Source organism: Rhincodon typus, chromosome 29 (genome assembly GCF_021869965.1).
Source record: "Rhincodon typus isolate 14 chromosome 29, sRhiTyp1.1, whole genome shotgun sequence".
Taxonomy (NCBI): Eukaryota; Metazoa; Chordata; class Chondrichthyes; order Orectolobiformes; family Rhincodontidae; genus Rhincodon; species Rhincodon typus.
Window position 1 is genome coordinate 1,468,683 of NC_063360.1, and position 27,002 is coordinate 1,495,684.

Here is a 27,002-nt window from a genome sequence, read left to right on the forward strand (position 1 = left end):
TATATCTATCACCCCTCAATTTAAAGCTATGTCCCCTCGTGCTAGCCATCACCATCCAAGGAAAAAGGCTCCCACTGTCCACCCTATCTAATCCTCTGATCATCTTGTATGTCTCTATCAAGTCACCTCTTAACCTTCTCTCTAACGAAAACAGCCTCAAGACCCTCAGCCTTTCCTCATAAGACCTTCCCTCCATACCAGGCAACATCCTGGTAAATCTCCTCTGCACCCTTTCCAATGCTTCCACATCCTTCCTATAATGCGGTGACCAGAACTGTACGCAATACACCAAGTGCGGCCGCACCAGAGTTTTGTACAGCTGCAACATGACCTCATGGCTCCGAAACTCAATCCCTCTACCAATAAAACCTAACATACTGTACGCCTTCTTAACAATGCTATCAACCTGGGTGGCAACTTTCAGTGATCTATGCACATGACTTGTGCCTTGTAGATGGTGGACAGGTTTTGGGGAGTCAGGAGGTGAGTTACTTGCCACAGTATTCCTAGCTTCTGACCTGCTCTTGTAGCCACCATTTATATGGCTGGTCCAGTTGTGTTTCTAGTCAATGATAAACCCCAAAGATATTGATATTGGGGGATTCAGTGACATTAACACCATTGAATATCAAGGGACAGCACTTAGATTGTCTTTTATTGGTGATGGGTATAGCCTGGCACTTTGGTGGCACAAGTGTTACTTGCCACTTGTCAGCCAGATAATATTCAGAACTTGCTGCTTTTGGACATGGGCTGCTTCAGTTTCTGAGGAGTTGCAAATGCTGCTGAATATTGTATCAGTAAATATATTGCTGTTCCTTCACTGTTGCCTAAGGGCATTGTAGGTCTACCTGCAGCAGTTCTGCCAGTCAGCCAATCCTCTCTCCATGCCAGTACCTTTCCCCCAGCAGCCTCCTGTGCAGCACCTTGTCACAGGCCTTCTGGAGATCCAAATAGATCACATCCACTGGCTCCCCTTTGTCTAACTTTCTCATTACCTTCTCAAAAAATTCTAACAGATTTGTCAGGGATGACCTCCCCTCGATGAAGCTATGCTGACTCAGCCCTATTTTACCACACACTCCCAAGTACTTTACAATCTCATCCTTAATAATGGACTCTCAAATTTTACCAACAACCAAAGACAAGTTAACCGGCCTATAGTTCCCTGTCTTCTGTCTCCCTCCCTTATTAAACAGAGGTGTTACATTAGCTTTTTTCCAATCCTTTAGGACTGTCCCTGACTCCAGAGATTCCTGAAGGATCTCCACCAATATGTCTACAATTTCCTCCGCTAACTCCTGCAGAATGCTGGGGTGCAGTCAATCCAATCCAGGTTAATTATCCATCTTCAGACCTTTCAGTTTCCCCTGCACCTTCTCCTTAGTGATGGCTACCACTTATCTCTGCCCCCTGATTCTCCTGAAGTTCTGGTCTGCTGCTGGTGTTTTCCACCATGAAGACTGGGACAAAATACCCGTTTGGATCCTACGCCATTTCTTTGTTCCCCATCACTAGTTCTCCGGCCTCATTTTCCAGTGGCCCAATGTCCACTCTTGCATCACTCTCCTACCTTTTATGCATCTAACTCCCCCTCTTTCCCCCTTTAACGTACTGAGGCTTATCGTTGACCAGAAACTCCACTGAAACAGCCATATAAATGCCATGGTAACTTGAGCAGGTGAGAAGCAGAATAGTCTTCAGTGAATAGTTGATCTTCTGATTTCCTGAGAGTTCCTCCCTGCTTCTTACACACAATCCCAAAGGTGACAGAATGCTTTCCACTCCCCCTGTATGGAACGGTGAATGGGGAGGGACTGGTGTGGGGGAGAAACAGAGCGTGTGTGTTGACTGTGGCTTGAACCATTTAATAATTCCTGTGTTTGTCTCTGATTAAACAGCGTGTGATGATTGGGCAGCACAGGGAGGGATTATGAGATTGATTCCGAAAGGGATATTTTGAGGAGGGCTAATGGGGTTTTGTGGATTTTTTTTCTGATATTTGGGAAATGTTTGAGGATGTAACAAATGTACCCCCCTGACAGAGGCTCCAGCCTTGTGAAGAAACCACGGTTTTCTTGAGGGTCTAAGAGGGCTGTCTCTCAGATGATCTCCTGCTCGGGGTGTTGTTCTGGTTGGGTGCCTCCTCTCTCCCAGTGTCTCTCGCGTTGCAGTAAATGCCTCCTGTGTCTCTTTTCCCCAGAGAGTGGTGCTCAGCGCCAGACCAACCATATCGAGGATCTGAACTCCATTAAAACCAGGTTCTCCCTGCAACGTGTGTGGAAACCAGATGAGAACTTGTGTTACATCATCCCTGGGCAAGAGAGCTCTCTGAGCAAATGCAACTTCAACAGCACCACCAACACGTTCCTAATCATCCACGGCTGGAGTGTGAGTGCTTTACATTGATTTGTCCTCCGTATTGTGTTAGCACAGGACATCATACAGCAAGCACATCGTCCAGCGCTGTTATAAACTCCTCAATACACAGGGAGCTCCACTGTGGGGCAGGTTATACAGAACAGGCTTGTACTCTCATACAAGACCGGAGGGATAATCCAATTGATGTCTATGAATAGTTAAAGGGTATGAGTGAGAGAGAAATTATTTTCCCTGGTGGGGCAGTTGATAACAACATCTGCATTTATTTAGTGCCTTTAAAGTAACAAGAGCATTAAAAAGCAAAACTGAGCCAGCCAACGAGGTGCTAGGACGAGAGACCCCCAAAATCCTGGCCAGAGGTTTTGAAGACATTGTCGAAGAAAGGTGAAAGGTTTCAGGAAGGAATTCCTGAGCTCAGGGCCCTGGGCGGTTGAAGAGGAGAGAATTGGTGGAATGAGGGGTCGCTGAGGATTTTGAGGGCCAGAGGAGATTCCAGAGATAGGGAGAAGGGTGATGTGGCATGGAGGGATACAAAGGATGAGGAATTTAAAATCGAGGGAGTGTGAATTTAATGAAAACCAAAAGAACTGCGGATGCTGTAAATCAGGAACAAAAACAGAAACAGAAGCTGTTTCTGAGGAAGGGTGACCGGACCCGAAACGCTAACTCTGGCTTTTTTCTTCACAGATGCTGCCAGGCCTGCTGAGCTTTTCCAGCAACTTCCGTTTTTGTTTGTGAGTGTGAACTTAAAGTGGTTGCTGAACCCTTTATGTATGAAATTAGGAAGTGTTGTCTCACAGAAAGAAATTGGTAACTCTTTTTCCCCCCGAAAAAATTTTGAGACAAAATTGTAACATTTCAAAACCAAGATTGACAGACCTTTTTGGGAAGGTAGACAGGTTTGGAACAAAGTTGAGTAAATGGAGTGAAGATACAGCCAAGGTACGAGTAGACATATGGGTTAGTTTCTACAGCACTATAAAAGTAGGAGTGGATGTAGATTGGTTTGTGTCAATTCTCAGTGACGTAGCTCCTCATGTAATCATTTTGCTTCCACTAAACATAAAGTTGCTCCTTTTCTAAACATTCTGGAACTTCTTCCAAAGAACATTTTTAAATTGTAAGCATGAAGTAACTTATAGATTCTAGATGTGATGTGCCCTTGCAAACATGACTCTCTGTGATCCCCAGCACTTCTCGTTCTCCATTCAGAATTGACGACAATCATTTAACTCTTTCTAACCTCCTACAGTCACCAACAGAAAGAATTTGACATGGAGCTTCAGATTGGTAAAGTTAGATCACATGGGATTCAAGGTGAGCTTGCCAATTGGATACAAAATTGGCTTGAATGTAGGAGACAGAGGGTGGTGGTAGAGGGTTATTTTTTGGACTGGAGGCCTATGACCAGCGGTGTGCCACAGGAATTGGTACTGGGTCCACTTTTGTTTGCCATTTATATAAACGATTTGGATAAGAATATACAAAGCATATGGTTAGATAGTTTGCGGATGACACCAGAATGGATGGTATAGTGCACAGTGAAGAAGGTTATCTAAGATTACAAAGAGATCTTGATCAAATGGGTCAAGGGCTGCAGTGGCAGCTGGAGTTTAATTTGGATAAATGTGAGGTAATGTGTTTTGGTAAAACAAACAAGGGCAGGATTTAGAGATAGTAGGAACTGCTGATGCTGGTGTCTGAGATAACAAGGTGTAGAGCTGGATGAGCACAGCAGGCCAGGCAGCATCAGAGGAGCAGGAAAGCTGATGTTTCGGGTCTGTACCCTTCTTTTCTGAAGAACGATCCAGACCCGAAACGTCATCTTTCCTGCTCCTCTGATGCTGCCTGGCCTGCTGTGTTCATCCAGCTCTACACCTTGTTATCTAAGGGCAGGACTTATACAATTGATGTTAAAGCCTTGGGTAGTGTTGTATAACCGAGAGACCTATGGGTTCAGGTACATAAATCTTTGAAATTTAGGTGTAAGAAGGTGTATAGCATGCTTGCCTTCAATGCTCAGATGGTTGAGTATAGGAATTTGGACATCATGTTGAGGTTGTACAGGATTTTGGTGAAGGCTGTTCGGGAATACTGTGTGCAGTTCTGGTCACCCAGCTATAGGAAGGATGTAATCAAGCTGGAGAGGGTTCAGAAGAGATTTACTAGGATGTTGCTGGAAATGGAAGGTTTGAGATATAAAAATAGGCTGGAAATTAGAGGTTAGATTTTATAAAATCGTGAGGGGCATAGATAAGGTGAATAGCAAGGGTGCACTCCCTAGGGTGGAGGAGTTCAAACCTAGGGGGCATATTTTTAAGGTGAGAGGACAAAAATTTAAAAAAGACATGAGAGGCAATTTTTTTTTTCTCTCACAGAGAGAGGATCACGTGTGGAATGCACTTCCTGAGGGAGTGATGGATGCTGGTACAGTTACAATGTTTAAAAGACAATTAGGATAAGTACATGGATGAGAAGAGTTTGGATGGATATGATGTGGAGGTGCTGGTGTTGGACTGGGGTGGACAGGGTCAGACTGGGTTATAGATATGGGCCAAGTGCAGACAAGTGGGACTTGTTCACTTTCGGGAGCATGATTAGTGCGGACTAGTTGGACTGGAGAGTCTGTTTCCATGCTGTATGACTCTCTAAAAGGAAAATGTTAAAGGTTATACAAAGGAGAGGGAAGTGTGAGCATAAGAACGCCTGTGATGAGGTTCAACAGGCCTAGGTCATGTGGAAGCAAAAGCTACGGTGCTCAGCCTGATCACAAAGTTCCGTAAGCCCAGGCTGCCCGAGGTTGTCCCTACTCTCATGTTACTGAAGCTGCTGAGGAGCTTATTGAGGAACAGAGGGACTGACTTTCTGTTTGTCTGCCTTCAGGTGAGTGGATTGTTTGAGAGCTGGATTGAAAAGTTAGTTATCGCTCTGTACCAGAGAGAGCCTGATGCCAATGTCCTTGTTGTGGATTGGCTTGATCGTGCCCACCAGCATTACCCAATAGCAGCCCAGAATACTATGTTGGTTGGTCGAGACATCAGCAAGCTAATTGATTGGCTGGAGGTGAGGAGCTGTTTCCAGAGGCACAGTTATTTAAGTTCTTTACCAACTCTGCTGCTTTCAATCTAATAGCATCTGTTTCCTTGGTTCTCATAGAAAGAAAAACAGATTCCTCTCGATAAGGTGCATCTGATTGGATACAGCCTCGGGGCTCATGTGGCTGGCTTTGCAGGGAGTCACACAGCCAATAAGATTGGCCGGATTACAGGTAGTGCAGTGAAAATGTTTCCGATTGGCTCATTCCACCCTTGACAAGATGCTGGTTGGCAGTGTATGTGTGTGTATGTTGGTGTATATGACAGTGCCCTCCACAGTTCATCAGCTTCACAGCACCATTATCGATGGGCACACTACCCCAGCTACCAAGGGGCCTAACAACCTCTAACCACACAGGACAGGCCTAACCCATCCCTCTCTGTATCCGGATGGGCCTAACCCCTTCCCCAGACAGGGCTAACTCCCACTGGACAGCGCTAACGCCCTCCTCCTCCCCCCAAGGGACCTAACCACCTCACCCAGGACAGGTGTAATCTCTATTACACCGTCCCCCCAACTCCCAAACCAACAAGCCTAACCTCCACCCCAAGGACAGGCCTAACCTCTCGGCCTGCATCAGGCCTAACCTCCAACACCCATTTGATGAAGCAATCCTGACCCTGACCCTGACCCTGACCCTGACCCTGGCCCTGACCCTCGTCCTCACCCTCACTCTCACCCTCACCTTCGCCCTCCCCTCACCCTCTATCCTGTGCCTGTTCTTTACCCAGGTAGAGGTTGAGCACTATGATGGTGATGGCGATGATCATCATGGTGACAGTACAGAGCCAAACACAGGGCTGGGCTGAGAAAGAAATTTGGAAATTAGGTGTCTCGAATTTTGTTTTCTTGAGGAAAAACGTTTGATTCAAACCTGGCTCCAATGTTGCCACCCCTTTAGGACTGGACCCCGCTGGGCCAATATTTGAAGGAACCCACGCTCATGGACGGCTTTCTCCCGACGATGCCACTTTTGTCGACGTTCTCCACACCTTCACCCGGGAATCTCTAGGAATCAGCATCGGGATTCGTCAGCCAATTGGACACGTGGACATCTATCCGAATGGAGGGAGTTTCCAACCCGGCTGTGACCTACAGAAGGCTGTGAACAACATTGCCACGTTTGGCATCTTTGGTAAGAGGGTGCCAGGCTGCAACAGTGACTGAATGGTTTCCCATTGTGGGCACGGGTTTAGACCCAACCCTGGACAGAGGTACTGGTGAAGGCCTTCAATTATGTGTGGAGACCCAAGAAACAGGGAGCTGGTATTTGTAAAACACTGTTGTACTATCTACAAGATGCACTGCAGAAATTCACCAAAGATCCTCAGACAGTACCTTCCAAACCTACGATCACCTCCATCTGGAAGGACAAGGGCAGCAGATACATGGGAACACCACCCCACTCAGTCATATATCACTGTGCCTTCAGTGTCAATGGGTCAAACTCCTGGAATCCCCTCCCTGAGGGCTTTGTGGGTCAGCCTACAACACATGGATTTAGGACATAGGACACAGGACAGTACAGCACAGTACAGGCCCCTCAGCCCACGATGTTTCCCGCAGGTGCTCCGGTTTCCTCCCACGGTCCAGGGATGTGCAGCTTAGGTGGATTGGCCATGCTAAATTGCCCAGAGTGCTCAGGGGTGCAGGCTGGGTGGATTAGCCATGGGGAATGCAGGGTTATGGAGATGGGATAGGTAGGTAGGTGGGTGTGGGTGGGATGCCCTTCAGAGGGTTGGTGTGAACTCATAGGGCCGAATGGCCTGCTTCCACACTGTAGGGATTCAAGATTTATATAACACCTCTCACATCCAGATTACGAGGTTCCAGATGTCATTGCCCTGCTTAATCTACTGATGTTCGGTGGGTTTTGGAGTGAAAGTGCATAATAAAACAGATAATCCAGGCTAATTAAGGGAGTTAGGGCTTGGGATAGGGCTTGGGAGGTGGGGTGGGGGTAATCTGATCCCAATAACCAGGGCTCAGGGTGGGGTGGGGGGGATGCTACTGTCCTTGTGTTGGGAGTAGGGGAGTTTCTGATGGGACAGAGTCTGAACTGCCGGCTCTCTCAGTCTGGCATGTGTAACCTTTTAGCCCAGCTCCATGTTAGTGAAACATACTGAGCCGGTCCCTGTCTCTCCTCCAGCGTTTTCGGAAGCTGTGAAGTGTGAACATGAGCGATCGATCCACCTGTTCATCGACTCCCTGCTGTACAAGGAACAGCCCTGCAAAACCTATCGCTGTAACAACCCCAAATCCTTCGAGAAGGGCATGTGCCTGAACTGCCACAAAAATCGCTGCAACACGCTGGGCTACGACGTCAAGCGGGTCGCCAGTAAGAAAAGTACCAGGATGTACTTGAAGACCCGGGCCAACATGCCATTCCGAGGTAGGACAAAGCTGATTCCTGTCTGGATTTGGGGAATGGGGTGGGGAGAACACTGCCTGGCTGTGGGACAGACCCATGAATATGTCCCCAAGGTCTCCACAGGCAATAAGCCCATAAGATATAGGAGTAGATGCAGGCCATTCAGCCCATCATGTCTGTTCTGCCTGTCAACAAAGTCATGACTCAGCTGATAATTCACGACTCCACTTTCCTGCCTTTTCCCTGTTGCCCACGATTCCCTTCCTGATTAAAAATCTGTCTGTCTCAGCCTTGAATATACTCAATGAGCCAGCCTCGAAAGCCTTTTGCTGGAGGGTTTATAAAGCAAGTATGAGGCTTTTTCCCAGGGTGGAGGTGTCAATTACTAGGGGACACAGGTTCAGGGTGCAAGGGGGAAAGTTTAAAAGAGATGTGCGAGGCTCGTTTTTCACACAAAGGGTGGTGGGTGCCTGGAATGTGCTGCCAGAGGAGGTGAGGGAAGCAGACGCAATAGCAGCTTCCAAGAAGCACCTGGACGAATACATGAATAGGAAGGGAATAGAGGGATACGGATCACATAAGGGAAGAATGTTTTAGTATGGAAGGGCAAAATGTGTTGGCGCAGTCTTGGAGGGCCAAAGGGCCTGTTCCTGTGCTGTACTGTTCTTTGTTCTTTGCTTCCTTCTGAGAGAAGAAATTCCTCCTCCACCTCTGTCATAAATGTGTTCTGAGATGATTCTGTGTGGTCCTAGATTCTCTGAGAGGGAAACAACTTCTCCGCATGAGGAACAACAGGAGGAAACTCTAGCAGCAGGGGATAAATCCTGGAATGGGGCTTGGGAGAATCTCATGGTCCTATTAGTGGTGGGGGGAGGATACGGGGTACCACTAGACTTGCACTGTGCGGCTCAGAGCAGCACCTCCCACTTCTGACCTGACCACTGAACAAAACGGAGCTGTTTGGGCCTGTCCATTTCTGATCCTCTTCCAACTGGATCCCCCTCCCAGAATTAGACAGCTTCCTTTCCCTGCTCTGGATCGTTAAAGTCAGTGCCTGGCACCTTTGCTGGCAGCACTGCAGAGCAGGTTAACATTAGCATTGGCAAAAGCAGAGCAGGTAAGTAATAACACTTTAACTGCTCATAATTGCCCCCTGCACATGGTGGTGGGGCGGGGGGAGTAGGGTCCAGCACTCTTGTAATTGTGGGTTTACCCACCAGTGCCAGCTTTTGGGGCATAGTTCACCCTCTGGCAGGGCATTTAGGGGGGAATTTAATCAGTGCTGATTCTTGTGAAGGTATTGAGCAGTGAATAGAGGGAAACATTGGTTACACTGGCAGCTGGAAGGTCAATACAACCAGATGAGACCAATTTACAGTAACTGGCCCGAGATCAAATGGGAGCTAAGGATAACCACTTAATGAGCTGTTGTGGTCTGGTAGGTTCAGTGATAACTTTCAAAAGGGAATTGGATTCATTCTTGGAAAGGAGAAATTTGCAGAGAGATGGGAGAATGCAGGCTGGATTGATTGGAGAGCTAGAAGCCAGCATGGGCACAACAGGCTGAGTGGCCTGTTCCCTCTCTGGCTGACTGAAAAGCTGGGCTCTGTCCTGTGTCATTTCTCAGTGAGAAACCTTGTAAAAAGTTCCTTTGCTTTATACTGAGCTTTAATCATCAAAGCAGAAGCAGGGGGTTAAAAGCTTTGCAGAAGCAATGAAACGGATTCTGTCTCTCTGTTCCTATTTGAGTGCGGACAAATCCAATCGAAATTCAATAACCGTTAGATCAGTTGAGGATGTGAATTTCTCGGGGACTGAGCTGCCGGTGTGATGTGGATGGAGGTGTAGGGTCTAGACTGACCAGCCCTGGGCCCTGCTTGGTTTGCTCTCCATTAAAGCTGCCCTCTGACGTTGGCAGCTAAGTGCCCAGGGTCTGCTCCAGCAAAGCCATGGGAGAGTTTGGGTCCTGGCCACACTCTGAGGAGAATTCTGCAATGAGTCTCATTGTATTAATTACATCGCCACAAATCCAACCTCTGGCTGGCAACAGCAACTGGTATTTATATTGCACCCAAACGTAGCAAATCATCTTCAAGGAGTGTATTCAAACAGGGAGATGGTAGAGTGGTGGTAATGTCACTGCCTAGTAGTCTAGAGTGCCAGGCACATGTTCTGGAGACATTGGTTTGAATCCCTCCGCAACAGCTGGTAGAATTTAAAATTCAACAGTTAAATCTGGGACCAAAACGTTAGTCTCAGAATTGAAATTATTTAAACAAAACAATTTTCATTAATATCCTTTAAGGGAAGGTAACTGCTGCCCTTACCCAGTTTGGCTTGTGACACAATGATGTGGTTAACTTTTAACTGCCCTCTGAAATGGCCTAAAGAGCCACTTGTCAAGGGCAATTAGGGACAGGTAATAAAAGCTGCTGTTACCAGTAGCACCCACATCTGACAAAAGGGAAAACACAACCATTTGGTTTTCTGTGGCAGTGAGTGAATGAGTGCAGGATTGAACCGCTCCTGTATTGTGTTGAATGTTTGTACTCTGGTTTTGAAGGGGACTGGCCTGTCTCTCTCGGTTACTCTGTGATCACTGATGATGATGGACTAAGGACTGTGCTGGCTGTGGAATGAGACTTTGTCTCAGTGTGTGAGTCAGAAAGTGCTGTAGTGAAGCCCAGTTGATTGGATTATGAGCACCCATTGCCCTGTGCTTTGCGGGCATTTACAGAATGAGGACGATCTTATTGAAACAACACATCCTGAGAATCTTTGACAGGCTGGACCCTGAGAAAGTGGTTCCTCTTGTGGAGAAATCTTTAAAATAATAATGAATGTTAACAGTAGTTTTAAAAGTTAAGGACCTTCCATTTAAGACAGAGAGAAGGAAGATTTTCTTCCAGGGAGAAGAGATTACTGAGGGCTTAGAGCAGTGCGGTTAGGTCATTCATTATACTTGAGGCTGAGTTTGACAGGTTTTGGCTCAATGAGGGATTCGAGGGTCATAGGGGAGCAGACGAGAAAGTGGAGTTAAAATCACAATCGGAGACCAGCCTTGATCTTGCTGAAGAGTGGTGTTTAGATTTGATGGGCCAAATGGCCTACCCTGCTTCTATTTCTCTTTACATCATGGCCTATTAAACTGTTAATGAGCCTGTTACATCCTTCCACTGTTTGCCACTGCTCTGTAAGAAGACCACAATAGTGCAGGCTGTCAACCTGGGGCAACAGTCCAGCAAAGAGGAGCTTTGTTTCTGTGTCTGTGAACCCCTCACCCTCAAGTCCCTCATCGTCGCAGCAATCCCTCCACCCCCCAGCCCCAGGAGCCTCACCCTTGTGGCTCTGGAGAACACTTACACCATTATCAGCTGCGCTATCTCCAGCTGTTAACTCTTTCTCTTCCTTTCCCCCCTCCTCCCACAGTTTATCATTACCAGCTGAAGATCCACTTCTGCAGCAAGGTCAACCACTTTGACATCGACCCCGCCCTCTCAGTGTCTCTTCATGGGACCAAGAGTGACGTGAAGGACCTTCCCGTCGAAATGTAAGTACAGTTTCATCCCAAGCTCCGACTGTTCGGAATTGTATCCACTTTATACTGACGCCTTTAAATTTGGCCATGATTTGGCCAAAGGGTAGACCAACCCTTTCAATCCTCCACAGTTCCCTTCGCCCACTCCCCCATGTACCCACTCCCCAATTTCCCTTGCCTGTTAAATCATGACCATGCTATGGTCCTGTTGCCTACCAGCTATGTCTACCTCTCCTCATCCCATTCGCTGTGGTTTCCTTCCGCACCTACCAGTGGTCCTGAACCCCTCTGTTACAATGTTCTCTTTGCAGCTATTCTGTGCTGTCAGTGAGTCAAACCAGTATGTTCACATGCATTGCCGGATCTGACAGCAACATGGCAAGACTGCACGCCAAGAACCAAAGTGCAGAACCCCCTTGTGTGTAAGATGCTGTTGCTGGTTCCTTGTGCTGAAGCTCAGCTGCAGGGAGCTGCAGCAAATCAGTGTCAGGAGGAGCAACCAAAGGGTAGAGATTCCAGCTTCCGTCACCATCGATAACCTCACTGTGGACATTGTCAATGACTTCACATGCTTTGGATGAATAACTACCAGAAAATTGTCAAAATCAACATCAGAATTTCCGAGGTCACGGGTGCCATTGTTGAAGTTGGAAGGTTGAATGTGAACTGCTAGCAACTGATGGAACCTCCCTGTCACCAGGCTGGTGCTCACAGCCCTTCTTCACAATAACAAAGAACAGACAACTTAGGCAAGTCAAGAAGAGGTTCCATCTCTACTGTCCTAGACACATACTAGACATCTCCTGCAAGAAAATGTCAAATATGCAGGTAGACAGGCCTACAAGGATCCCCAGCATGGTTTGCCCTTGTGTCATTGGCTGGGTCATGTGAGCTAATGGGTTGTGGTCAAATCCCCAAAGACATGCTCCATCAGGAGCTCAGTACCAGTATGACACCAATAGGTTACCCATGTCACTGATACAGGGGCATGTGAGACCTCAGGCTGACCCAGATCAGATCAGTACTGCTGCCTGGAGACAAGCAACCCAGAAGGTGAAGGAGAAAACAAGACAAAAGGAATAAGTTGACGGGGGAAGAGAGGGCCAGCAGGAAGGAGGCAAACAGCAGTTGGACTGAGGCCAGTAAGTCCTCACCCTGACCAGTAGCTGCAGGGGCTGGCACTCTCAACCCAACATCTCCTGCCACAGCACATGCTGTCGAATCAGAATGAACATACAGCCAGGCCAGATACAGGCCAGCATATCCATGGGCAGGGAGGCTTGGCATAGAAATAGACTCGAAACCAACTGGCCCATGCCATTGTTTATGCTCCCATGCCAAGCTACTCCCAACCGCGTTTACCTCACCCAATCACACTATCCTTCACTTCCTTTCTCCCTCCTGTTTATCCAACCCCTACCCTTAATTGTATCCATGTTTTTCACCATAATGTTAGATGTAGTGAATGGTTTTAATCAGAGAGTGTTTTATTACCAGACTGAATTCATCATTAGACATGTGCAACTCTGTCTTGTTTCATCTTAGTATGCATCCTGAGGTTAGCCCTTGGCAGGTACAGTGAGAGTTGCCAATGAAAGCTGAGTTGGTGTGAAGTGGCACAGAGGCTGAACCTGGCCAGGATCGGGAGTGAAGGGGCAGTAAAGGTGGGCAGAGGAATGATGTGGCAGAGGTGTAGGCATGGCCATTGTGTTGGGTGGGGAAGGTGAGGGGGGAAGTTTTGATTCTTGCAGCTGGGGTGCCAGGGTGCTGATGTGGGCTGGATACCACAATCCGTCTCCACCTATCCATGCCCATCTCTGTGCCCACAGCCCCTGGTACCCTCCCATCAGAGCCTGACTCCCCAAGTCAGATTTGCGGAGTTGAGAATTTTCCTGATTGTCTGCTCTGGACCCGGAAATAAAAATTTCGGTCTAGAAAAGAGGGTTCCAGTCACAGTGTGCGTATGGAAACACAAAGAAGGCTAGTGAGCTGCAGGTGCAAATAGACTCATTGGAATAAAATGTTGGGGCAAAAACTGAGACCTTGCTCGAAGAAGAACAGGAATACTACTGATAATTCCTGAGATACAAAGTGTGGAGGAAATGCTGCGAAAGTCAGAAAGGAGGATGGATCACAGTACAGATGATGGTTGCTATTACAAGAGAGCAGAGATCTCCTGGATCTGTCGAGGATGGAATCTATTTGATTGGAATTAAGATACAGTAGAGGTACCATTACCTTGTCTGGCATAGTCTATAGGTGCCCAACTATTGTGGAAGATGTTCCCCATGGTAGGCTGATGGAGAAAGTGAAGTCGCATGGCGTCTAGGGTGTACTAGCTAGATGGATAGAGAACTGGCTGGGCAACAGGAGACAGAAAGTTGTAGCGGAAGGGAGTTTCTCAAAATGGAGAACTGTGACCAGTGGTGTTCTGCAGGGATCCGTGTTGGGAGCACTGTTGTTTGTGATATACATAAATGATCTGGAGGAAGGTATAGATGGTCTGATTAGCAAGTTTGCAGATGACACTAAGATTGGTGGAGTAGCAGATAGTGAAGGGGACTGACGGATTCAATTCAATTAATAAATCTGCACTTTTGAAAATATTAAATAATGACTATGAAACTATTGTTGATTGTTGTAAGAATCTGATTCACTGACATCCTTGTGGGAAGGAAATCTGCCTTGGCACAGTGGTTAGCATTGCTGCCTCACAGCACCAGGGACCCAGGTTCGATTCGTCCCTCGGGTGGACTGTCTGGGTAGAGTTTGCATGTTCTCCCTGTGTCTGTTGGGTGCTCCAGTTTCCTCCCACAGATGTGATGTTTAGGTGGATTGGCCATGCTAAATTGCCCATGGTGTCTAGGGGTGGGAAATGCAGGGATAGGGTAGATGGTGGGTCTGAGTGGGATGCCCTTTGGAGGATTGGTGTGGACTCGATGGGCCAAATGGCCTGCTTCCATACTGTAGGGACTGTAATGATTCCCGGTCAGACCTACATGTGACTCCTAATTGCCCTCTGAACTGTGACTGAAATGACTGAGCAAGCAGCTCAATTCCAAGACAATTAATGAGCTTGCCATTGATGCCAACATCCCATAAAAGAATTTTTTAAAAAGTCACTGGTATTTACTGTCTTTTAACCCTCCAGGCCTTTTAGCAAACTGACTCCACAAATGCATGCGGTAACAATTTGGTTGTTTTGCTGGATTTATAACTAATAATCCAGCAAATCCAATCTCCCAACGCCCCCATATCAGGTTGATCATTTGAAATTGTAGCATCACAGTAGGTGGCCATTTGGTCCATTGTGACTGTAGAGTCACGTAAACCAGTTCCAGCCTCTCCCTGGAGCCCTGCCACACTAATTCATCACAAATTCATTCTTTTCTTTCCCCAAAGAAAATTACAGCACAGGAACGGGCCCTTCGGCCCTCCAAGCCTGCGCCGATCCAGATCCTCTATCTAAACCTGTTGCCTATTTTCCAAGGATCTGTACCCCTCTGCTCCCTGCCCATTCATGTATCTGTCTAGATACATCTTAAATGATGCTATCCTGCCCTCCTCTACCACCTCCGCTGGCAACGCATTCCAGGCACCCACCACCCTCTGCGTAAAGAACTTTCCACGCATATCTTCTTTAAACTTTCCCCCTGTCACCTTGAAATCATGACCCCTAATAATTGAGTCCCCCACTCCGGGGAAAAAGCTTCTTGCTATCCACCCTGTCTATACCTCTCATGATTTTGTAGACCTCAATCAGGTCCCCCCTCAACCTCCATCTTTCTAATGTAAATAATCCTAATCTACCCAACCTCTCTCCATAGCTAGCGCCCTCCATACCAGGCAACATCCTGGTGAACCTCCTCTGCACCCTCTCTAAAGCATCCATATCCTTTTGGTAATGTGGCAACCAGAACTGTACACAGTATTCCAAATGTGGTCAAACCAAAGTCCTATACAACTGTAACATGACCTGCCAATTCTTGTACTCAATACCCCGTCCGATAAATGAAAGCATGTCGTATGCCTTCTTGACCACTCTATCGACCTGCGTTGCCACCTTCAGGGTACAATGGACCTGAACACCCAGATCCCACTGTGCATCAATTTTTCCCCAGGGCTTTTCCATTTACCGTATAGTTCGCTCTTGAATTGGATCTTCCAAAATGCATCACCTCGCATTTGCCTGGATTGAACGCCATCTGCCATTTCTCCACCCAACTCTCCAATCTATCTATATTCTGCTGCATTCTCCGACAGTCCCCTTCACTATCTGCTACTCCACCAATCTTAGTGTCATCTGCAAACTTGCTAATCAGACCATCTATACTTTCCTCCAGATCGTTTATGTATATCACAAACAACAGTGGTCCCAACACGGATCCCTGCAGAACACCACTGGTCACAGTTCTCCATTTTGAGAAACTCACTTCCACTACAACTTTCTGTCTCCTTTCCTGGGATTTGAAACCCATGTCCACAGAACTTTAGCCATGATCTCCGGAATACTGATGCAGTGATGTTACCACAGCACCACCTCTTCCTTATTTTGAGTGAATATTCAAGTTTGAATTCATAAGGCCACCAATAGCCTGACTGAGCTGAGCTGGATGATTATATGGTCCACATTACATTCCACGTCACAGAATGTAGCAAATCTGCACTGTGATGGTACAGAAGAGAGTCTTGAATCTCTGCCTTGCTTTTTGTGACCTTGGAATGTTCAAAAGTACCTTTCAGTCTATGAGGTGCTAACACAATGCAGTGATTGTTGTGATGTATGAAAGCTGGAGCCATTGTTACACAGCAAGATCCACAAAACAGTGGATCTGAGGAAGGGTCACTCAACCCGAAACGTTAACCCTGATTTCTCTCCATAGATGCTGCCAGACCTGCTGAGCTTTTCCAGCAATTTCTGTTTTTGTTTCTGATTTACAGCATATGCAGTCCTTTCGGTTTCCACAAACAGTGATGGCTTTAGCACTGTTAGTTAAATCTTCAGTGTCAGTCAGGGTTCAGAGGATAATTCCCTTCATTGAAATGACATCAGGTGACCTTTTAAATCTGTTTAAGGTCACAGACTGACCCTCTGTTTAGTGATTTATTCAAAAAATGGTGGAGACAGTGGTCACCAATTTAATTTGAAGTTTCTTTTGTTTACAGTTTAAACACAAAGTCAGCTTGATGTCACAATAGATGGCCAACATTTTGGCATCGTTATTTTGTGAATGTCTCATTTGTCATCTCGAGTTTTTTTTCCTCACCACAGCCTGTTTTCAGGTTTTGATTTATCTTACAATTTACAATTTGTGTTTTCTTTATGTTGATATCAGTCAATGATAAGTAACCCTCTGCATTGCTGCGCTCTGACCTCACACTGTTACAATGTTAGGCCTGAGACGATGAGTTCTGGACTAACCAATGGGCTTGGCTGCATAGTTACCCTCCTTCAGTCACACAATGGGGCAGCACTGCCCCCATTGATCATTCTTTTCTAGAGAGCTCTTCCTGAAGATTGTGCTGGTGTTTGAAGCACTATTAGGCCAAGGAGGAATGTTTGGAATCTATCCCAACTGGAACAGGGAATCAAACCCCATGCTGTTGGCAGTGATCCGGTCCACACTTAACTCTAACCCTATCACTATCCAGGTGACTGAGCCAATGGCCCGTGCCAGAGGATGGCAAGTCATTTTTCCAGGTCTGTCACTGACCTCGTCTCCTCTGGAGAGTTTCCCACCTTTAGTCCCACAACCCTGAGCAGCCTTCTTTGACCTCCTCCCCAAAATTCACAAAGAAGGCTATTCTGGCAGACTCATCATTTCCTGTCCCACTGTGCTGTGTTTTATTCCCCTATCTTGATTCCTATCTCCATTGTCCAGTCCCTCCCTATTTGCATTGTGTCTCTTCTGATTCCCTCCATCTCTTTAACACTTTCTGATGTCCTTGTCCTAAGTGTCTCCTCTCTCTCTCTCCCCCTCTCACTCTGTCTCTCTCTTGCTCTAGACCAGGGACCTTGGAAGTACCACAGCTTTAATTATTCACAAGCTGTTCCAAATATTTGTTAGTGATAGAGTTGTTACTTTCTCTTCTGGATCTGCGTGCAATCGTACTCTCCCTGCACAACTTTTATCTTAATCCCTGGGAGCTCCTGTGTGCTTAACCAGTTCTTCCCGCAACCCCCCCCCACCTCCCAGGAGGACAATAGTGTCTTCCAGGAGATTGTGTTTAGCTTGAACTCTGGCCCTAATGAGTAAGCCATCCGCTCTGACCCTTCCTTGGCTGGCTGAACTTGATCTCTCATTGAAACATTTCTCTTTCCACTTTGTTCAAATGAAGCTGTTACCGTGGATACTGATGTGGGCCCTTGTTATGCCCATCTTTTTGTGTGGAATGTGGAACATTCATTGTCCTCCTCTTCTTTGGGCACCTTCCCCATTCTCCAGTACGTTCATCTCCGTATCAGAGTCACTTCCAGCTCTCACCCAAACTGGAAATCTTCCACTTTCACCTCAACTTGTCTTTGCCATGTCCCTGTGCTTCATTTCCCTGTCACCATTTTGGGGAATCTGCTGTCTGCTAATATTAGTTATAAATTCCATTGACTCTGAAAGCTACCCGGCTGCACTTTCACACCTTGACTGCTGTGAGGGCTCCATTCCATTCTCCCTGTTTCCCCATTTCCATTGCATCTGTTTGTTCCTTCTTCCAAATATAATCCCTACAGTGTGGAAGCAGGCAATTCAGACCATCGAGTCCACACTGACCCTCGAACAAGCATTCCACCCAGACCCACCCCCCGACCCTATCTCTGTCACTCTGCATTTCTAATGGCTGACCCACCTAGCTTGCATATCCCTGGAGACTATAGCATGGCCAATCCACCTAGCCTGCACATCTTTGGATTGTGGGAGGAAACCGGAGCACCCGGAGGAAACCCACACAGACACGGGGAGAACGTGCGAAAACCACACAGACAGTCACATGAGGGTGGAATCAAACCCGGGTCCCTAGCACTGTGAGGCAGCAATGTTAACCACTGAGCCACCGTGCTGCCCAGAGGATTCCTCTACTGAGGACACCCTCAGTACCATTCACATGGCTCTCAACTATGTCTGATTCATTTCCTGCCCTTCTGTTTCCCCTCCTACCCTGCCACCCAGAAGTACCCTTCCACCCCATCAGCTTCCACATTTAAAGGAGCATTGCCATTTCCACCAGCTCGATTCACTAGCACCAATAAATGAATCTCCCCTTCTCTTGCCTGTCACCATCATAAAGGACCGTTCCCTCTGTAACACACTGTTCTACACCTAGATCACTCAAAACTCCTTGGCATGTTCTACGCATCTGCAAAAGGTGTAATACTGGCCTTTTACCTCCTTTTTCCTTGCTCTCCAAGCCCCTAAGTCATCGTTCCAGGTGAAGCAACAATTTACTTGTACAACTTTCAACTTAATCCACGGTATTTGCTAGAACAATGCAGTCGCTGCACATCAGGGTGAACAAACACAGAGGGACTGACTGCTTTGTGGGACACCTTTGTGTCTGCGACCATAATCCCAAACCATACGCCACCCAGCTCTCATACTGACATCTGTGTGCTCTGTCTGCTGCACTGTTCCAGTGTGGCTTCAGGAACAGCAACTCATCTTCTGACTCCCCATTTCACAGCTTCTGGAATCAACGCAGAGTTCAACAATTTCCAACTGTCTGTATTTCCAAACTCTGCACCAACCCCCCCACCCCCCAGCCACTCATGTTGCAGCTTTAATCTTATTTTTCATGTTTTTGCATTTGAATAGCAGCTGCTTGCCTTGCCGTCCTTTAGACTCATCTTATGTTCCTTTATTTGCCTGTCTGGCCATTTCCACGAACTTTTCTCTCTTGTCATTTAATGTCTCGCACCTTCCTTCTCACTTATTACCTTTTGTTCTATTTTCAGCCTCCCCCATTTCTCTGAAACTATGAGGGCTCTTATGATGCAATGGTTGTGTCCCTACCTCTGGACCAGCAGACCAGGGGTCAAGTGTCACCTCCAGACCTGTGTAATAACATTACTGAACAGGCTGATTAGAAAATATCGAAGACTATGACCTTTCTAACTTCTCCCGGATCTGATGCATGCTTGTGTACTGAAATGTGAGCTGTGTTTCTCTCCACGCAGACACTGTCTGATCTGCTGAGGATTTCCTGTGATCCCTGGGATGGCAGGTTTATGTGTGAGGAGACACCGGATTGGTTAGCACCAGAGTTTAGAGGAACGAGGAAGGTTCTTGGAGAAACCTGTTAAATTCTAACAGGACTGGATGGGGTAAACTCGGGAAGGATGTTCCTGACGATCAGGGAGCCCAGGACCAGAGGGGGCCACAGACTAAAGATAGGGAGTTTGCTATTTTATGACAGATGAGAGTAGGTGTCTTCAGCCAGAGGGTGGTGCATTCTCTGCCACAGAAAATAGTAAAGGCCAAATCATTGAATCTTTTCAAGAAGGAGCTAAATATAGTTACATAGAACATAGACCTGTACAGCACAGGAACAGGCCGTTTGGCCCACGAAGTTGTACCGAGCATGACGACAAATTAAACTAATCCCTTCTGCCTGACCTTTGTCCATATCCCTCCATTCCTTGCTTATTCATGTGTTTATCTAAAAGCCCCTTAAACACCCCTATTGTATCTGCCTCCACCACCATCCCTGGCAGTTCTTTCCACACTCCTACCCCTCTCTGTGTAAAAAGAAAACTTGCCCCTCACATCTCCTTTGAACTCTTTCCACCTCCCCCCACCCTCACCTGAAATGCATGTCCCCTAGTATTAGACATTTCAACTCTGGGATAAAGATTCTGATTGTCAACCCTATCTGTGCATCCTATAATTTTATAGACTTCTATCAAGTCTCCCCTCAGTCTCCGCCGCTTCAGAGAAAACAACCAGAGATTTTCCAGCCTCTCCTTATAGCTCATACCCTCTAATCCAGGCAGCATCATGGTAAACCTGTTCTGCACCCTCTCCAAAACGTCTACGTCTTTCCTGTGATGTGGCGACCAGAAGTGAACGCAGTACTCTAAATGTGGCCTAACCAAAGTCTTATAAAGCTTCAGGTCTAAAGTTCTCAGGTCTAACAGGATTAAAGGGTATGGAGAGCAAATGGGAACAGATACTGAGTGAAATGATTGAATGATGGAGCAGGTTTGAAGGGTTGAATGGCCTACTCCTGCTCCTATTTTCTATGTTTCTAAGTTTGGATTTTTCCACACTGAGCCTCAAACTACGTGTGTCACTCATCACACTGCACCAACTGCCAAAGATTCATTTGAGGCAAGAGATACATCAACCATGCCCTCTCCTACGGTTGACATTTTCAAACCACAGTGTACTTGGGCATCCAATACCTTCTCTTCCCTTTGGTAAAACCATCAAGCTTCACTCGAGCTGTCTCATTCCTTTATTTAGTGTGGAGATGTTTGCACCCAACAAGACCCATTCATTCTTGGTGGTGACCGAGGTGGATATTGGAGATCTACTGCTGATGAAGTTTAAGTGGGAGTCCTCCTTAACCTGGGGATCGCTGTGGAAAAGGATGCAGAGTTCCATCGCTTGGTACAAACTTTCGCTGTGGGCCCCCTCCGTCATTTCCAACTTCGATATCCATGTGGAGAGGATCCAGGTGAAGTGTGGAGAATCTCAAAAAAAGTAAGGACAAGGCGATTTGTCAAGCTGTTTCTCTGAGCTGACTCGTCATGTTTCAATACAGCTCTGCCAGAGAGACCTGGGATAGGTCTCCTTCTTTTCTCTAACATTCAATTACAAGGACTCTGTGCGGATTATTAACCAGCACTGGTGCTCCTCAGCACGTGATTCCTTTTGGTGTCGTCTTGTTCAACATAAGTTGGACTGTAAGTTTAATGTATTTCGAAAGAGGTCAGAGAAGTGTGAGGTGATGCACTTTGGTTGGAGGAACATTTGAGATTCAATATGAAAGAGGGGTGCAGGAGCAGAGGATCCTGGGGGTATGTGTGCACAGACCATTGAAGATGACCAGATGAGTGGAGAGAGCAGTTCATAAAGCATAGCGTTCTCAGCTTTATCAATAGGGGCACTGAGTACAAGGGCAGGGAGATGATGTTGAACTTGTACAAGGTGCTTGTTAACCCTCAGCTGGAGTACTGTGGACAGTTTCTGGCACCAGATTATAGAAAAGATTTGAATGTAAGGGAGAGAGAGCAGAAGCAATTTACAAGAATGATTGCAGAAATGGGAAATTTCAATGATGAGGATAGATTGAAGAAGTTGGGACTGCTCTCCTTGGAGAGAAGGCAGCAGAGAGGAGATTTGATTGAGGTTTTCAAAATTATGAGCGGGCTGGTTAGAGTAGACAGGCAGAGACTGTTACCACTCATGAAAGAATTAAAGAACAAGAGGACAGGAACCCAGGTTCGATTCCACCCTGGGCGACTGTCTGTGTGGAGTTTGCACATTCTCCCTATGTCTGCGTGGGTTTGCTCCCACAGTCCAAAGATGTGCAGGCTAGATGGATTGGCCATGCTAAATTGGCTGTAGTGTCCAGGGATACGTAGGTTAGGTGGATTAGCCATGGGCATTGTAGGGTTATGGGATAGGGTAGGGTGATGGGTCTGGGTGGGATGCTCTTCAGAGGGTTGGTGTAGACTCGATGGGCCAAATGGCCTGCTTCCACACTGTAGGGATTCTATGAAAATGATGTGCAAATAAAGCAATGGTGATGTGAGGAAAGTCCTCTTTCACCAGTGAGTAGTTAGGATATGGAATGCGCTGCCTGGAATTGTGATGGAGGCAAGTTCAATGGAGGCTTTCAAGAGAACACTGGATGGTTATTTAGATAGAAATAATGTGCAGTGATGTGGGAGAAAAGGCAGGAGATTGTCTCTGGATGATAGAACAGTACAGGCTTAATGGATGAATGGCCTCCTAACAATTCTATGATTGATTCTCTCTAACTATCTGATCTATCTCAGTGTTTCTCCTCAGAACGAGCCTCATCAAACCACATTAACATAGACTATGTAGTTCTGGACCCGAAACCTCTCTCTACACATGCCGCCAGCCCAGCAATGTCTGTCTGTTTTTGTTTAACGTAGACTGCCCTCACTGTTACAGATCTTCTGTACCTTGCCTCCAACACCCCTCTGTTCCCCAGCCTTCACTGAAGTGTCATTACAATTTTCCAGCTTTGAAATCAGAGAGGTGATTGGCCTCGTGGTATTATCACTGGACTGTTATTCCAGAGACCTGGGTCATGTTCTGTGGACCCGGCTTCAAATGGCAGATGGTGGAATTCGGATTTGATTAAAAATTAGGAATTAAGAGTCTAAAGATGACCATGAATCGATTGTCACTCATGCCCTTTTTAGGAAGGAAACTGCCATCCTTACTTGGTCTGGCCTACATATGATATCGGCCTCACAGCAATGTGGTTCACTCTCAACTGCCCTCTTTGCAATAAATGCTGGTCCAGCCAGCAATGCTCTCATCCCATGAATGAATTTTTAAAAAAGGGTGTGACGGTGGGAAAATGTTTGTCAAGCACAGACCTAGCTAATGTGTGATTAGCCATATTGCTGCTGCATTACTTCTGCCACCAACACCACTGCCTTGGAACAGTTGTGTGTGTGTGTGTGTATGTGCATGTGCGTGTGTGTGTGTCCGAGTCGGCACCCGCCTCTGGACCGATCATTATGGGATGTGAGCCTTGCACTGACAGAGTGCTGCCTGAAGCTATCGTTGGGTGAGCAGCAGGTACTGCCTGTAAGGAAGGCCTGGCCTTGTGTCCCAGGTGGATCTGGGTCAGACACAACCATTGGACCAAATATGACCTGGGGGTTCCAAAGGAGCTGTTTCTATCTGGATGCTGGTTGGATATTGGAATTTGAAATATTGAAATAGTTAGTGACTGCCCTGTGTCTGAGGGAAATTTAAGGGGAGAGGACTCTCTGTCCTGGCACAGACAGGGGGCTGTCAATAGCTCCAAGTCATCAATTCATCCAAGACCACCACCCACCCACCCCTCCCCCCCGCCCAAAAGACTGAAAAACTTGTAGTTATTGATCTTTGGGGGATCAGAATAATGGTCAATGCTTTGTGAAAATGTAGGGTTAGAAATGAGAAAAAGATGTTTAACCACAACCTTCAGATATGAATGATCGTTGAGTGGTGAAGTGTTAAAGAAAGCAATTAGTTATATTTGTACCCACTTGACTCGCTGTGTGTTTTTCTGCGTCCAGGACGACATTCTGCTTAAAGGACTCTTCAGCTGGGATCTCCCCCTCTCAGGAGGTCACCTTGGTCAAATGCCCAGCCAGAATCAAGACAGGGTCTACTGGGAGGTAAGCATGAGCTGCAGCTAACCTCCTGTCAATCTTCCAGCAAAACCTTGCCTTCTGCAGCTGCTCAGCTGGGACTTAATGCCCCCTCCTCACTCCCCACCCACCCCACTCCACCCCCCACCCCCCCCCCCCCCCCCACACATGCACACACACACACCCCGTGCACATATGTCTGTGTCCACAAGCTGCCTCACCCAGCAACCGCTGCACCCACACATGTACACACGTGCGTGCCCACATGTACGCACAGTGCATGGCCATGTGCACGCAAACACCGGTGCAGACACACGCACACATCTCTGACCTGTGGGTCCAGCTGTTATGTACAAGCTATTCCGCTCAGGATTGTGTGCTTGGAACCTGACTCCCACCTTCCCCTCACCTCACAGACCCAGGAATCTATTCACAGTTCCTTATCCAGGAGGTTAGCGATAGACTCGGAAAAACAAACTGGGAGAAACCACCCCTGGATACAACAATGTTTTACCCAGTCTGTGAATATCACCCGTTTTGACAACCAGGCTGTTAGGAAGATAAGAGCAGGAGTAAGTCATTCAAGCCTTAAGCCTGTTCCACCATCCTTGATCATGGCTGATCGTTTCCCTCATATCGTCATTTCCCTTACCATTATTCATAACTGGGGAGGCGATGGTCTATCCATTGGTATTATCACTGGACTGTTAATCCAGAGACCCAAGTAATGTTCTGGGGACCTAGGTTCAAATCCCGCCACAGCAGATGGTGGAATTTGAATTCAATAAATATCTGGAATTAAGAATCTAATGATGACCATGAATCCATTGCCGATTGTCGAGAAAACCCATCTGGGTCACTAATGTCCTTTAGAGAAGGAAACTGCCATCCTTACCTGGTCTGGCCTACATGTGACTCCAGACGCACAGCAATGTGGTTGACTCTTAACTGCCCTCTGGGTAATTAGGGATGGGCAATAAATGCTGCCTAGCCAGCAATGCCCTCATCCCGTGAATGAATAAAATAACTTGCAATCTATCAATTTCTTGTAAAAGCAAAATACTGTGGATGCTCTAGATCTGAAACAAGTGCTGGAGAAACTGAGCAGGTCTGACAGCATCTGTGGACAGAAAACGTTTTGAGTCTGATATGAATCCTCAGTCCTGAAGGAGCCATATCAGATTCAAAAAGTTAACTCTGTCTCTCACTGCACAAACTGTACTCACTCTGTTTCTGCTACCAATCTCTGTCCTGAACCTGCTCAATAACTGAACCTTCCCAGCCCTTTTGGGGTAGAGAATTTCACAGATTCATCCCCCTCTGAGTGACGAGTGTTATGGATGAGACCCAACCTCCTCAAAATATTCAGAAAATAGTCTAGACCTGAACTTTTTCTTATTTTAAGGCAAAACACACTATTCATCCACTATAGTTATAATACAACAAAAGAAAGAAGGAATTAGAATAACTTTATTCTCGATTGGAAAACTTAACAGAACAATAGATACAGTAACTATTACTGTTCCAATATAGCAACATCCCATAAACACACCCCTTGGCAAAAGGCAAATTCAGAGAAACAGATTGTCTCACATGCAGGAAGATAACATCAAAAAACAGTTCTGAGAGAGAGAGAACTCCAGCTTTTAGCTGTAGCAAAGAGAGATGTGGCAGCTTTTTCACATCTCCAGCAGCTTCTGCTGAATTCTAAAACTAAAGATCTGGTTCTGAGATTGACCACACCCATTCAGACTGCTTCTCATTATATCATAGAATCTCCTACAGGAAACAGGCCCTTCAGCCCAACAAGACCACACTGAACCTCTGAAGAGCATTCCCCCATAATCCTGCATTTCCCATCACTAACACACTTAAAGTGCACACCCCTGAACACTACAGGCAATTTAGCCTGGCCAATCCACTTAGCCTACATATCTTTGGACTGTGGGAGGAAACCCACGCAGACACAGGGAGAATGTGCAAACTCCATGCAGACAGTTGCCTGAGGGTGGTTTCGAACCCAGGTCCCTGGCACTGAGAGGCAGCAGTGCTAACCACTGAGCCACCGTGCCACCCATCCATTGTTCCAACTTTAAAAAAAACATCCAAGGCTTCACAAGTTGTTTATCTTCTTGTAGGCTGCTCGTCACCTGTCCCTCAATCTCTCTGTAGAAGAAACCAGGATGAAACACATCTCTTAAAGCCATAGTATTGTCACCAGAGGCTCCTCCATAGCTAAGTGCTAATTTGCTTGCCTTTGTTTCTACGAGATCACCTGCTATTCTTTCGTAGAGAATACAGGCCCAGTCTCCTCAACCTCTCCCCACAGGACAGCCCTGCTATCCCAGGAATCTGTGGTTTTCCCACCTTTTGAGGGCTGGCACCTGTTTACTAATGACTTGTAGTTCTAACCAAGTGCAGTGGGGCAAAGAAACAGTGAGTGAGGAGACTTGGCTTGAGGCTACTGATGTCCAAGCATAATGTCAGGCCAAGCTTTTGTAGGGTTGTTGCAACACAGAGTAAGGCTGTTTGGCCCATCAAGTCCATGCAGACGTAGACCAGCCCTGTGTGCAGACAATGTCACTGTATTGTGAGCACTTAAGGCTGTGAAATTGACGTTTGACCATGTGTTGTTACATCTCACCGTCATCTTTCTCTGTCTTTCACAGACACCATGGTCACAACCACTGAGAGGCATTAATAGCGCCGTTTCCCTGAACCAACCAGCAATGGCAACTAATCATTGATCCTCATAACAAGATTGACCCTTTAGGTTTTGTGTTTACTTTTTGAAATGGTATTTATTTGTATATGCTGTAAAAGCACTGTAAATATTCTGTAAAGTAGATTCATGTGACTGTTACCAAAATAATTTAGAGATTTTATATATAATGGTTTCCAAAGATGTGCAATGTACAGTACATAGAGAGAAAGAAAAATCTGCAGCTGCTGGAAATCAGAAATAAAAACAGAAATTGTTGCTGGAAAAACTCAGCAGGTCTGGTAGCATCTGTGGACAGAAAGCGGAGTTAAAGTTTCAGGTCCGGTGACCCTTCCATTCTGAGGAAGGATCACTCGACCTGAAACTTTAACTCCGCTTTCCATCCACAGATGCTACCAGACCTGCTGAGTTTTTCCAGCAATTTCTGTTCTTCCTACAGTACATTGAGACCTTACCTCCCCACTGTTGTCATGATGTAGTCTATAGCGCACTGCCCACACCCCCATTCAGCACCAACTCCTGTCATGATATAGTCTATAGCGCACTGCCCACACCC

At 46.6% G+C, this 27,002-nt stretch overlaps 1 protein-coding gene across 1 annotated transcript; it reads left to right on the forward strand.

The window, feature by feature from the left end:
* Positions 1–2,106: 2,106 nt before the first annotated feature.
* Positions 2,107–26,691, forward strand: LOC109922306 (lipoprotein lipase-like). The gene is made up of 9 exons (XM_048613879.1): positions 2,107–2,391; positions 5,266–5,445; positions 5,539–5,650; positions 6,380–6,613; positions 7,628–7,870; positions 11,279–11,399; positions 20,843–21,082; positions 23,650–23,751; positions 26,394–26,691. The coding sequence occupies exons 1-9, from the start codon at positions 2,107–2,109 to the stop codon at positions 26,413–26,415; spliced, it is 1,539 nt and encodes a 512-aa protein (XP_048469836.1). The 3' UTR covers positions 26,416–26,691.
* The last annotated feature ends 311 nt before the right edge of the window (positions 26,692–27,002 follow it).

What these genes read in the sequence shown, in the direction of transcription:
- LOC109922306 (XM_048613879.1), top strand. Translation starts at nt 2,107, where the DNA reads ATGATCTCCTGCTCGGGGTGTTGTTCTGGTTGGGTGCCTCCTCTCTCC. An exon ending in TAATCATCCACGGCTGGAGT is followed by an intron (nt 2,392 to 5,265) that starts GTGAGTGCTTTA and finishes GTCTGCCTTCAG; the next exon opens with GTGAGTGGATTGTTTGAGAG. An exon ending in TGTGGAGAATCTCAAAAAAA is followed by an intron (nt 21,083 to 23,649) that starts GTAAGGACAAGG and finishes TTCTGCGTCCAG; the next exon opens with GACGACATTCTGCTTAAAGG.